The 14,882-nt window shown below is 34.5% G+C and overlaps 1 protein-coding gene across 1 annotated transcript in view; it reads left to right on the top strand.

Moving 5' to 3' along the window:
- LOC127709738 (B9 domain-containing protein 1-like) overlaps positions 1-14,312 on the top strand; it is a 68,617-nt gene extending 54,305 nt beyond the window's left edge. Inside the window, exon 6 of the mRNA XM_052215412.1 lies at positions 7,869-14,312. Coding sequence (XP_052071372.1) covers positions 7,869-8,020 — 152 coding nt within the window. The 3' untranslated portion in view covers positions 8,021-14,312. The remainder of the gene's footprint in view (positions 1-7,868) is intronic.
- The last annotated feature ends 570 nt before the right edge of the window (positions 14,313-14,882 follow it).

Raw genomic sequence — 14,882 nt, 5'->3', positions numbered from 1 at the left:
AAAGTGTAATCTTTGAGTTTGGTTCTACCACAAAATCATTCTCTTGTACGGGTACTCTATACTTCATTCGCATTACTGAGTTTGGTGGTGCCACTATTGAGGTTGATATTATAATTCTGTTAAAGGTGGGTGTAGCTGTTGGTTTCTCTCCTCCCCAGACTAGCTTGATAGTCTTGTCATTGATTGACATATATCCTTGTCCAATGTTGAGCATGACATTATTCCTTGCTAGAAAGTCATGACCAAGAAGCATCTCACAGTCGATTTGAGCAATATTCAAAATGTATAGCTGATGGCTGAAAAGTAGGTCATCTATCCTAAAAAGAGTAGGATTAGTTATCCTGCAGGTCATATGCATATCTGCCTGCACCATGCATGAGTGTTTCCCAAATGGGGTTTTTCTTGTAAGGAGTCAAAAACTTTGTTCTGCATAATGGTTACTTCTGAGCCTGTATCGATCAAAGCAGTCACTAGCTTGTCTTGGACTTGTTCTTTCACTCTTAAGAGTTGAGCGGTCTCAATTGTTCCGACAACTGTGAACCCATTAGTTAGCCCCTCAGCAACTGTTTCTTCTAGCACATTCATAGTAACTGACTTGCGTGTCGGTTGAGTTTTCTGTTTGGACGTCTGCCTTTCTGTAACGCTGGACAATCTCTCTTGTAATGTCCCTCTTTGTGACAATAAAAACACTCCCCATTTGGAGTCCGTGTCCTACGATTACCTCTGCGATCATAGTAATCACCTCTCCTGCATTGTCCACGTCTTGGAGATGTATTGTCTGCTCTGTAGTCCCTATTGGGTGAAGCATCAGTAGATCTGTTGGATTGTCGTATTTCAGCAGTGAATGTTTCCATTGAGGACATCAGGCTTTGCATCTGCTGCATGCTCTGTTGTTGCTCTTCTCTTTGTTGTTGAAGTTGTTGCTCCATCTGACACACTCGTGTGTCCATAAATGATTTTGAACAACCAACCCCATGAACCGAGGGTGTCTCACTAGAATTTGTCGGTTCGGAAGTTTTTACTTGTATCAAGGGGTTCTCCAGTTTTCCCTTGTGCTATATGTGCTTGCACAGCTTTCCTGGAATGCTGAAACCACTTGATTATGTCGATGGCATTCTCCACTGATGATTGCTTAAACCCGCATGCATGTTGACCCGCCTCTGGATCATTGCAACCTTGACAAATATTACTGCCTGCTTTGTCTTATACCCTTCAGACAGGTCTCTGAAGGATTGTGTTGCTAGAGACAATACACGATCCTCCCAATCCTCTAAGGATTCATCTTTCTGTTGTGATTGTTTTGAACTGGATCTCTGTGGTTTCTGGTGGCTCCTGAAATCCAAAGCGTTTCACCATTTTTGACACCACTGCAGTAAAAGCAATCTCTTTATTTGAGTCAAACATCACTGTATAAAAGTCACTTGCCTTGTCCTCCAAGCACCAACATAGCTGTTCTCTCTCATGTTTTTATGTCCAACCTGCAGCAGAAGCATACTCAGAAAACTTGGTGAAGAATGCTTTCCAGTTGCGTTCTTCTCGTGGAAAGATTATTGTCCCCCGAAAGGACCCGACCTGGACTAAATGTATATATAGTTGTAAGGCTCTACACTATTATATTACCTCTCTATCAGGCGTTGCAATTCTGTGTCTTCGTTATCGTCTGTCCGACTTTGACGACAATTGACAAAGAGGGCGCTGCAGGCGTGCGCAGACTCCGTCCTCAGCTTCATCAGTCAAGAGGCCCACTGGTGTCGGTTATCTGCTCCTTGCTGGGAGAACCCCCTGACTTGGGGTAAAGATACAACAGGATTGACGAGTTAATCTGACAATTATTACACCTGTAATTATTTGCTTGGCCATTGAGCACTGTATTGATTTATGACATCCTTTTCCGACGAGTGTTAAACTTTGATCGCCATTATAGATAATTAGCGATATATTGTTATAAATTATGAAAAATGATTTTAAATGTTTTATATTAATTAACCGTAATCATACATAAATGAGCTTGTTTATGCATAAAGTGATAAAAACTTCTTAATCGGCGTCTTTAATCTCTTATATTTTCTGTATAGGTTAGATAATACTTGGTCATGTTTAATGAATATTTAAGGCCCGAGGCGTTGCCGAGTATTATCTGACCATTTTAGAACATATTCACACCTTCCAATGTGCAGTTTTATGAGTTCACTTTCATAATTAATCTACAACGAAAAGTCATTCATGTATAGCATTTATAGTGCATGGAAAGCTATGTACTATGACAAATAGAAGGCAAAATACCGATTTTCCATTGGACGAGAATGGATGAGTATGTTCTAATTTGCGGAAAAATGATGAATTAAAAGGCAATGAAAAGAACTCTTAATTTTCTCAAATTTCTTGTATACAAGACTGGAAAACTTTGTCAACTGGGAATCACGCTAAGATCGATTGGAAATGTTCTTTTTGGCTAAAAACCACAGGATAAATTGTTACTGTCGAAGAAATAACTTCGAGACAAAAAACACATAAAACTTTATTATAATAATAAAAGACCATACATTTGTGTACAGATACACCGATCTCAGACCAGACTATGGATCCTCTACCCATATTCACCTGTATTTATTTAAGCCTTACCATGCTAAGCAATATTTTTATCCCTTGGTCTGTCAAACTTCCGGTATTCGTTTGAGTCGAACTACAGGTATCTTGAAATATTTCTCTGATTCTGCTGACTACTTTGAGATAAAAACAGTCGACTGTAGTACCTAGCAGAAAAGAAATTGAAACGGAATTCATTATAATGTAATCAATTAAATTTTAAAATTCATGTAATTAAAATTTAATTTAGAAAAATCAGTAAGTGCTTGAAATTTAATGTATTACTTTGGCACGTAATTTACACAAGGTCTGTTCGGTCTGTCACATTTGTAAACATATATTTTATCAGCAGTCAAGAGTAACTGTGTAACTACATTCTCTAGAGGTAATGTGAATCAGATGTGGATACAAAAAAAATCAAAAGATTTGGTAAAGTTCATACAATGCAAGTCCTTCTCTCTTTGAGTAATTGTATAAAACATTTGACTTCTATACCCTGTATGCAAGTAATCCTCATACCAAACAGATTGAATAAATTAGTCCAACTTGATTGCATTAAAACGGATGGCAAACGTAGAAAAAAATATCTTGTTAAGGAAGTGTAAATCAAACATAGTAAAAAAAATGCTCTGATTTAAACAGAAACTTTCGTGAAACTAACATCATAAAGATGCTTGATATTTGTCGAGCCTGCGATATTGATGTCGCGAAAGCGAGACATAGCGATCCTAGATTTCGTCGTCGGCGTTGGCGGCGTCAACATTTAGGTTCAGTCTGTGGTTTATTATTTAGACATCAGTAACTTTGTCAAACCTTTTAAAGTCAACAGTACACTTTTACACTGAGAGCAGTAATCGCAGGCGAGACGAAGGGTTCCGCGGAACCCCTTACGAATTTGTATTTATAGATAACATATTTGTAGCATTTGGTGGCCAGATCTTTCTATAGACATTTGTGCTCAATTTCTTCGAAACTGGTGCCTTTATTCTGACGAATTAGTCCTGCCGACTCGCCCCAGGTATGAAAAAGAGTAAAATCCCGATAAATTTAGTCCTGCCAACTCGCCCCACTTATGAAAAATAGTTAAATCCCGATGAATAAAGGACAGGCAGGACTAAGTTCAACGGTATTTTAGCCTTTTTATACGACCGCAAAAAATTTTGCGGTCGTATATTGGTATGACGTTGGCGTCGATGTCGTCGTCGTCATCGTCATCGTCGTCGTCCGAAGACTCATTGATTTTCGCACACTTACTTTAGTTTAAGTGAATGGATCTCTATGAAATTTTACCATAAGGTTCAATACCACAAAAGGAAGGTTGGGAATGATTTTGGGGTTATGGTACCAACAGTTAAGGAATTAGGGGCCAAAAATAAGCATTTTTGTAACTTCCAGACATAACTTGTGTGTTAGTGTATGGATCTCTCTGACATTGTACCACAAGGTTCCATATCACAAAGGGAATGCTGGGATTGATTTTGGGGGTAATTCCTTCAAAATTTTAGGAATTAGGGGCAAAAAAGGGGAAAAAAACAAGCATTTTTCTAGTTTCATGACTATAACTTGTGTGTAAGTGTATGGATCTTTCTGAAATTGTACTACAAGGTTCCATATCACAAAGGGAAAGCTGGAATTGAGTTTGGGGGTAATTTCCCAAAACGTTTAGGAATAAGGGGCCAAAAATAAGCATTTTTCTAGTTTCCAGACCATAACTTGTGTTCAAGTATATGAATCTCTCTGAAGTTGTACTGCAAGGTACCATATCACAAAGTGAATGCTGGGATTGATTTTGGGGGTAATTGCCTCAAAATTTTAGGAATTAGGGGCCAAAAAGGGGAAAAAAACAAGCATTTTTCTAGTTTCAGGACAATAACTTGTGTGTAAGTGTATGGATCTTTATGAAATTGTACTACAAGGTTCCATATCACAAAGGGAAAGCTGGGTTTGAGTTTGGGGGTAATTGCCCCAAACGTTTAGGAATTTGGGGCCAAAAAGGGGCAAAAAAGCAAGCATTTTTCTAGTTTCCAGACAATTACTTGTGTTCAAGTGTATGGATCTCTCTGAAATTGTACTGCAAGGTACCATATCACAAAGTGAATGCTGGGATTGATTTTGGGGGTAATTGCCTCAAAATTTTAGGAATTAGGGGCCAAAAAGGGGCAAAAAACAAGCATTTTTCTAGTTTCAGGACAATAACTTGTGTGTACATGTATGGATCTTTATGAAATTGTACTACAAGGTTCCATATCACAAAGGGAAAGCTGGGTTTGAGTTTGGGGGTAATTGCCCTAAACGTTTAGGAAATTGGGGCCAAAAAGGGGCCAACACACAAGCACTTTTCTAGTTTCCAGACAATAACTTGTGTTCAAGTGTATGAATCTCTCTGAAATTGTACTGCAAGGTACCATACCACAAAGGGAAGGCTGGGATTGAGTTTGGGGATGATGAATCATAAGGGGGTTCAAAACATTTAGGGGGGATTCCTTTTCCCTTTTTTTTATTTAAAATTTTCCATTTTAAATTGGTTATTTCTGATTAATATATAAAAGCAAATAATAATGATATGGTTTGAATAGGTAAATATAATTTTTTTAAGTTCTTAGACCACATTCATTCTGTGTCAGAAACCTATGCTGTGTCAAATATTTAATCACAATCCAAATTCTGAGCTGTATCAAGCTTGAATGTTGTGTCCATACTTGCCCCAACTGTTCAGGGTTTCGACCTCTGCGGTCGTATCAAGCTGCCCCCAGAGGATTATTTTATTCATAGGTGGGGAGAGTTGGCATGAGTAAATTCAACGGTATTTTCCCCTTAAGTGGGGTGAGTTGTTAAACAAAAGTAGGGCGATTGGGCAGTGGGCGAGTTGTCATGGATTCTTCATATGAGGCAGATTTCATACAGGAGCTTCATAAGAAGAAAGAAAAGAAGCTAGCATTAATATTTAACTTCACATTGCACTATATGATCTGAATAATTCAAAGTTCTCCGACTATGCTGATCGCATCTCTCCCATTAAACTTGAAATAAAGGATATCACAGATACAGTTGTAAAGTCTTCTTCATATCTTGACTGATATCTAGAAATTTACAATGAAGGTCTATTGAGATACTAACTTTATGACAAAAGAAAGGATTTCAAGTTTTCTATGGTGAACTTTTCTTTTCTTTGTAGCAACATTCCATCAGTACATGCATATGGAGTATATATCTCCCAGTTGATATGATATCCCAGGGCTTTTGTTTCCCGTCATGATTTCCTTGGTAGAGGGTTGGTGCTTACATGAAAGCTATTGAAGCAAGGTTTGCTAATGACAAGTTGAAGTCTTTATTTCGAAAGTCTTACGGACACCATCATGATTTGGTTGACCATCATGGAATATTTGTGTCATAGATGACCAAAGATATCTTTTACTTATAGTAGCTACACTATTGTCCTCTTTTCGTAGCCACAATCCTCTTGTCCTTGTTTGTGACAACACCAAATTTGATGCATCATCAAATTCCACTTTCCTTTAGCAACTCTTGGAACAGAAAATGATTATCCCATCTGGAGCACATAAGCTCATCTCTTTTTGTAGTGTTTGTTTTGCTCAATCTGTAGTTTTCTGTGTATTGGTAGTGTTTCGTTGACTTTTGTTTTTCTTTGACATAGTTTTTTATTGCCCCCATTTTTGTCTCGCCTGCAACGAAAGTAGCGAGACATAGGGATTGCTTTTCCGGCGACGACGACTGCGTCAACAATTGTTAAGTTTTCTGCTTAAGTTAGTTTAATAGGAACTACTTGTGATAGATCATTGATATTTACTAGGAAGTTGCATTACTATCAGTACATATCAGTTTGACGACTATTTTGAGGCCCTTCCCCCTAGGACATGGTCCAGTGACTTTGAATTAATTAGCAATTTTCAGTGTTAAGTTTTCTGCTTAAGTTATTTTGATAGGATCTACTTGTGATAGATCAATGATATTTTGTATGAAGTTGCATTACTATCAGTACATATCAGTTTGACGACTATGTTGAGGCCCTTCCCCCTAGGACATGGTCCAGTGACTTTGAATTAATTAGCAATTTTCAGTGTTAAGTATTCTGCTTAAGTTAGTTTGACAGGATCTACTTTTGATAGATCAATGATATTTTGTACGAAGTCGCATTACTATCAGTACATATCAGTTTGACGACTATTTTGAGGCCCTGCCCCCTAGGACATGGTCAAGTGACTTTGAATTAATTAGCAATTTTCAATGTTAAGTATTCTGCTTTAGTTAGTTTGATAGGATCTACTTGTAATAGATTAATGATATTTTGTATGAAGTTGCATTACTATAAGTACATATCAGTTTGAAGATTAGTTTGAGGCCCTGCCCCCTAGGACATGGTCCAGTGACTTTGAATTAATTAGCAATTTTCAATGTTAAGTTTTTCAGCTTAAGTTGTATTGATAGGAACTATTTACACTTAACAACGATATTTTCTATAAAGTTACATTACTGTCTGTACATCTCAGTTTGTCGACCATTTTCAGGCCCTGCTCACTAGATCATGGTCCAGTGACTGAATTGATAAGCAATGTTGCTGTCCATCAGATTGTCTTTTTCTGAATGTTATGCCGATAGGCGAGACATATCTCTGTGTCAACAGTTTATTACACAGTTTGTACAGATACAAATACTACATAAACATTTTTTACTCTCCAAAGGTACACACAAGAAGGGTAAATGAAGTCCCTGTAAAATACCAGACTGGTATGGAACATCTTTAGCCAATGTGATTTTAAAACATATTGTATTTCTGTTTGCTATATTAGTCAATTTCTATTTATAAAAACTCTGAAAGAACTCGGATTCTTTTGTTCCTTAGGTTTATGAAATCTATAGATTGACAGAGACATTTGTTATTTCATCTTTTTGAAAGGTTTTCGCATCCTTTGATCTTGTGTGGTCAGTTGTGACATAGACATTTATGTCACCTCTCGTCTTATTTTTATAAGGACAATTTACAATATATCTTCTAAACATTTTTCAGTTGACTATGAAACTGTTCTCTTTTTTAATGATAAATGCAATGTGATTGATTGTTGTTTACTTAACATCCAGCAGGCATAACATTTTGAAACCATTATTTATTTTCATTAAATTCAAAAGAGTATAATAAAAAATATAGGTACATCTACAAATGCGTACATAGTAGAAATAATGAAAATTTGATGTACTTGCTATTGCATTTTGTTGGATTTTCTTTACCTTTCAAAATACACATTTATTTTATCTCTCCATTGCAGTGACCAGAGTTCGATCACAAGGATTTATTACAGTTTCATTTAATGTTGTGATGAAAGACATGAAAAAATTAGGCTATGATGTAATACCATCTGAAGTTTCTACGACAGTCATACCTGAAAATGTTGGGATGAAAACACAGGAAGTGTCTTAGAATTGTTTAGTTATTTCCGACTTATGTACACATTCATTGTATAAAGACATTAATTTATATATTTTATACATATAATAAATTGTAAGTTGTAGATTTTAAATACTCATATATATGAAAAAAATATTCTTCCAAAATATTCAGAAATATATGTGAATGCTTTTATACATTGGTCAGATTTAAATCTTGTATTCTAAACACAGAATTGTTTTAGTGTGATAATCAAAGCTTCATTGGTGCTGTGAAGCAGCCAATATGAATTGAACATCTATGCATTTAAATTATTACATTAGGTCATTTCTTAACAAATGTTTTATTAAAAAGTAGTTTATGGAAATGAAGAGAAGAAATACTTTGTATAAATTTATGATACAAAATCGATACACGCACATGAAAAAATACCAAAAAGCAAAGACACAGCGCTTTCATTGCTGTTCTTCATCTCAAAATCACAGTGTGGCCTTCAACATGTAGCAAACACTCTCTCCTTGCTGCAAGTTAAACAAGAGGCATTTAGTACAGGTTTGAGTGGAATGCATTGCTAGATGGCAATCAAGCTACATATGTGCATTGAAAAACACAACTGAAATGTCAACAAATTTTAAATTATATGGGGCAAAGAAAGTGCTCTTTTCACTTACAGGTACTGAAAGGGATAAAAATATGCATGATACTTGGTTAAGATGCCTTTTACATTTGTATATATTGTTCTAGAAAACTTCTGCAATTTGAATGAAGCATATAATTAACATTATAGTAAACTTTGGTTCAAGGGTCAAGTGAGCTATCCTCATCACTTGGCGTTCGTTGTCCATCGTCGTTCTCCGTCAACAGTAAATTTCTACAAAAGTATTCGCCTCTGAAACTACTAGGCCAATTGGATCCAACTTGGCCACAATCATTATTGTGGTATCTTGTTTAAAACACATATCCGATGATCCTACCTGCTAACCAACATGGCCGACATGGCTAAAAATAGTCTATAAGGGGTAAATACAAGTTTGGCTAAGATTAGAAAGAGAAAAATAACAGGATAAGAATGATCAGACTATTGAGATCTACCAATTGTCCATTTACTTTAAAATTGTCAGATGACTTACTATAGGAGTTATTGCCCTTAAATGACCAAATTTACAATATATTTTTTTTCCTTTTTGCCTATACTCTTGAAAACAATAATAGATACAGAGAAACTTCAAATTGCAAAAATAATCAGCAAGACAACATCTACCATATAGTCATCATAGCCGAAATTGTCAATCGACTCTTTTTACAAATTTTTTGCGGTATTGACTTTTATTAGCCAACCTAGCCCAAACGGCCAAGTTAGCTTTTCTCATCACTTGGCGTCCTTCGTCGTCGTCCATTAACTTTTACAAAAATCTTCTATTCTGAAACTACTGGGCCAAGTTTAACCAAACTTGGCCACAATCATCATTGGGATATCTAGTCTCATGACCCAGTCTGCCAACCAACATGGGCAACATGGCTAAAAATAGAACATAGGGATAAATGCAAGTTATGTCTATTATCTAAAAACCACTATAGATAGAAAACATCTGAAGTGGCAAAAATGTTCAGAATAATGAGATATACCTATTGTTAATTTACATCAAAACTGTCAGGCGATTTCTTTTAGTAGTTGTTGCTGTGAATGACGATTTTTTTTCAATTTTTTCATTTTTGCCTATTTTTTTTAGATAGAGAGAAACTTTATACATCAAAAATGATCAGCAAAACAAGATTTACAAATAAGTCAACATTTCCGAAATAATCCGACAACTCCTTATAGGAGTTATTACTGACCACTTTTCCCAATATTATGCGTTTTTGCCTTATATCTTAAAGATTAAAATAGGTAGATAGAAATTTAAATGAACAAAAATGATCAGCAAGACAAGATCTACCAATAAGTTAAGATGATCGAAATCGTCAGTCGACTCCTTATTTGAGAATTGGTCTTTTATGACGATTTTTACCATGTTTTTTTTTGAAGTTTTTGCCTATTATCTTGAAAATATAAAAGAAAGATTGACACTTTAAATAACAAAAATAATCAGCAAGACAAGATCTACATATATATTGTAGCTCATACATTGCCGGAATCATCCGTAGACTCTTTATAGGAGTGATTGTCATAAAAAGACGACTTTTTTTTTTAAATTTTTGTTTTTTGGGCAAAAACTAAAGATAGACAAAAGTTTTAAACGGAAAAAAATAATCAGCAATAAAAGATCAACAAAAAAGAGGATTCTATTCTAATCCATAATGTTGGAGAGTGTCCATTGTTAAGATGCACATTGACCTAGGGAGCGACACATGCTTTAGAGCCTCTAGTTTGAAAACTATCATATATATATAGAGAAATTTTAAATAATGAAAATGATCCACAAGACCAGATCTTCAAATAAGTAAATATTGCCGAAATCGTTGGACAATGTTTATAGACACAAGTGCCCTTAATGACGATTTTTGCGTTTTTGCCTATTATCTTGAAAACTATAATAGATAGAATGAATTACAGCAGAACAAGATTTACAAACATGTCAATACGGCCGAAATTGTCAGTCAACTTTTAATAGGAGTTATTGCCCTTAAATTATGATTTTTGTCTACGGCGGCGGCGTAAATTATTTCTAAAAATATATATATTTCAGAAGGTAGATAACTTTGGATGGTTCATACCTTGTATGCATATACCTTATGTTACGAAGTGTCCGTCTGTCATATGTTCATTGTCCTCATCCTCATTTTCATTTTCATGGTTCAGCGACTGCTTGAGATATTTTTGTTTTTTTTGTGTTTTGTTCTGTTTTTCAAATACAATAAGCAATAGGTCAAATATATTTAGTGTATGACATGGTTGTAAGGTGTACATGTCTGTCTGGCAGTTATCACTTTGACCTCGTTTTCATGGTTCATTGGTCAATGTTAAAGTTTTTGAGTTTTGTTCTGTTTTTCAAATACTATAAGCAATAGGTCAACTATACTTGGTGTATGGAATATTAATAAGGTGTACATGTCTGTCTGACAGGATTTATCTGACCCTGACCTCATTGTCATGGATATTTAAAAATGTTAAGTTTTTGTGATACTTGTAGTTAAACCTTTATCTTTAAGACTTTTAAGTTTTAACATAAAATCAATGGTCAGTAAAGCATGCGAGACATTTCAATGTGTGCACCCCTGTTACCTATTTTTTTTCTATATTTTGGCGTAAACTTTGACGGATAAAGAAAAATAGATTGACTGATTGGTGTTTGCTTTAAAAAAAAATGATCAGCAAGATCTACAAATAAGTCAACATAGCCGATATTGTCTGTCGACTACTTATAGGAGTAATTGCACTTAAATGAAAGGCCATGTGAGCTTTTGCCATATCTTTGCGTCAGTCATGGTCGTCTGTCGTCCATGCATCATCGTAAACTCTAAAAAAAAAACTTCTCAGAAACTACTGGGCCAAATGTAACCAAACTTAAACTGAATATTCCATAGGGAATCTAGTTTACCAAGGACTTGATCCATCAACAAACAAGGCCGATGTCGCAAAAAAGGACATATGGGATAAATGCAGTTTTTGGCTTATATCTCAACCATTAAAGCAGATAGAGCAAATCTGACTATTCAAATCATCAATAGGTTAATGTCTATTTCCTGCAGAATGTCTAGAAAAATCTGATATTCCGTTTTGGCGTTATTTAACATAAAATGTCATTTTTTTGTAAATTTCAAAGCTTTTTTGGCTTATTTCTCAAAATCTTAAGCAGTTTGAGCAAATCTGACATAGGGTAGAATTAATCAGTAGGACAATGTCTCTCTCCTTCTAAAATTTCAGAAAAATCGCACGACCCGTTTACGAGTTATTGCCCTTGAAATGTTTTTTTTTTTTTTTGTCAATTACGCAGTTTTTGATTACTTCTATTTTCTTGAAACAGATGGAGAGACCAGAACAAGACCTAAAATAAGTCAACTTGGCATAAATAGTCAAAAACGACCTTTTCTTAAAATTGTATAAAAAAATTAGTAAAAAGATACCTACTTTATAAAAATGTCTATCTTTAATTTTTGAACCCGCACAGACAAACTTTTTTAAATTGTATATTAACGAAAAGACAATATTTCTATATTGAACGTTCACGTGACAAGAGCAGACCGGTGTATTCGAAAACTTACCTTTTGGCTAATATGGCCGTATTTACACCAGACATTTTAATGGTGAGTACAGACAAACCTGTGCACCTAGAAAAGTTTTAAGGCATGGGAGGAAATGGAACATTAAATTCTGAATGCATATTGTGTTCCAGAAAATTATAAACTTCTCTGGATTTTGAGATTCCTTTTTAGCTCATCTGGCCGAAAGGCCAAGTGGGCTTTTCTCATCACTTGGCGTCCGTCGTCGTCGTCGTTAACTTTTACAAAAATCTTCTCTAAAACTACTTGGCCAAATTTAACCAAACTTTACCACAATCATTATTGTGGTATCTAGTTTAAAAAATGTGTCCAATGACCCCGCCAGCCAACCAAGATGGCCGACATGGCTAAAAATAGAACATAGGGGTAAAATACAAGTTTTGCCTATTATTTTGAAAACCGCTATAAATAGAGAAAATCTGTTGAGCTCTACCTGTTGTTCATACACGTAAAAAATGTCAAAGGACTTCTTATAGGAGTTATTGCCCTGAAAAGATGAATTTTGCCATTTTAATATTTGTTTGCCTATTATCTCGAAAATTATAATAGATAGAAATAAACTTTAAAACGCAAAAATTATCAGCAAGACGAGATCTGCAAATAATTCTCACATGCAGAAATCTTCAGTTGACTCCTTATTAGAGTTATTGCCCTATAATGACGATTTTTACCATTTTTTTTGCGTTTTAGCCTAATATCTTAAAAAAACTATATTAGATAGATAGAAACTGTAAATATCAAAAATGATCAGCAAGACAAGATCTACAAATAAGCCTAATGGTCGAAATCTTAAGTCGACTCGTTATTAGAGATATTGGCCTTTAAGGATAATTTTCCGATTTTTGCCTAATATCTTGAAAATAGATAGAAACTTTAAATAGAACAAATGATCAACAAGACAAGATCCACAAATACGCCAAAATGGCAGAAATCTGCAGTCGACTCGTTATTGGAGTTATTGTTCTTGGAAGATTTTTTTTTTTTTTTGTATTTTTTGCCTTTTATCTTGAAAACTATAAAAGATAAATAGAAACTTTAATTAGGAAAATTATCAGCAGGATAAGATCTACAAATATGTCAACATGACTGAAATTGTCAGTTTAATATATTTAAATAGAGTCATTCCCCTTTAATGATGATTTTTTAAAAGTGGCTATTGTTGAAGATGCAGGTGAGCGACACAGGCTCTTTAGAGCCTCTAGTTTGCGTTCCCACAGTAGGTGTCAAAATAAACTAAATTTGTAAAAATGTTTGAGATGTTCCCCTATGGAAATAATTGTAGTGAGTTGTGTTGATTAACTGGACAATAGATTGACAATAGATGTCTGCACAACAATAGGTGATTTAAACTGTGTAAATGAGTGGACCATATCAAATGAAACTCGGGTGCTTGTTTATTTTATTACCTTCTGCAGGCTTAAACTAGAGGCTCCAAGAAGCCTGTGTCGCTCACCTGATATTTTTGTTTACAATTGATACATGAAACAATTAATGCAACAATAATACTTTTTTTTAAAGGAAACTGTTGACCAAAATCTAATCGTTCCTATGAATTTAACTGCTTTCAACCCGTTTATCATTTAAAGTTTTCAAGGTTAAAACACACATTTTAAGTATACCGTGCTCCTGTCTCATGGACATATATTTTTATATATTTTTTGTATATCATTACTGGTAAAGGATCATCAAGGGAACTTTAATTGATTTTGCCATGTTTATTAGAAGTTTTTCAAATGGTTGTCACAGCAAAGTTACTGATCATTATGGCGACTGAAAACAGAATTGTGTCAATCTTTTTGTAGATTTTTTTCCTGGACCCAAGATTAGCATCTTTTAAGAGTGTTGACCTGACTTTTGAATTAAGATTCAAAATGCATAGGTATTACTTTAATCGAACAAGGAGAGCCACAGAGAACTCATCAAATAGAGACATCCTTTATAGTAGTTCTAACATGTGTGAAGCTGCCAATATGTTTGTCATTTTTAAGTTGTGACCATGTTTGTCTATGACTCATTGTTTTTTTTCTTCTTGACTGGATGTTTCGTTTTTATCTTTTCCAAAACTGAATGGAGTGAGAAAAATAATAAAAGATATCAAATTTAATTGTGTTTATTATGAAGAAAGTGAAACCATCAAATATTTCAACTGATGCATTAAAATATTCATTGTCTTATGCATGTTTTATTTGTACAAAATGTGCATTTAAACCGTTCACTTATAGAACAATATTTACATTCTATAACAACACATTTTCAAAGTCAAAATATGACAGTAAGTGACAGTATAAATGAAAGGCAACACACTGATTTCATAGAGAAAATGAGAATGGTCTCCATAACGTGACCTTTAAATTGTCTTGAAGTTAATTTGCAGGAAACACTTATTGAGAAGAATTTTCAGCAGTTTTTTCAACTAAAAAGTCTAGATTCTATATTTCATTTTCTCTTAGGCATTTAACAAATATTATGTCAAAGTATTTGTCATTTTTTGTTTCCTTTCTGTTCATTGTATACTGAGTTAAACTATAGTATTTCTGTTTTTAAATTTCATTCATATCTATTCTAGTGGATTTTCATTACTGTAAGATTAAAGATTTTACTCCATATGTTATCGTTGTATATAAATATGACAACCACTGAAACAATCTGTATAATTCCAATTTTCTTCAGCAGT

The sequence above is a fragment of the Mytilus californianus genome, unplaced genomic scaffold, assembly GCF_021869535.1.
Source record: "Mytilus californianus isolate M0D057914Y unplaced genomic scaffold, xbMytCali1.0.p SCAF_7, whole genome shotgun sequence".
Classification (NCBI taxonomy): domain Eukaryota; kingdom Metazoa; phylum Mollusca; class Bivalvia; order Mytilida; family Mytilidae; genus Mytilus; species Mytilus californianus.
This window is presented reverse-complemented; position numbering and strand designations above follow the sequence as displayed.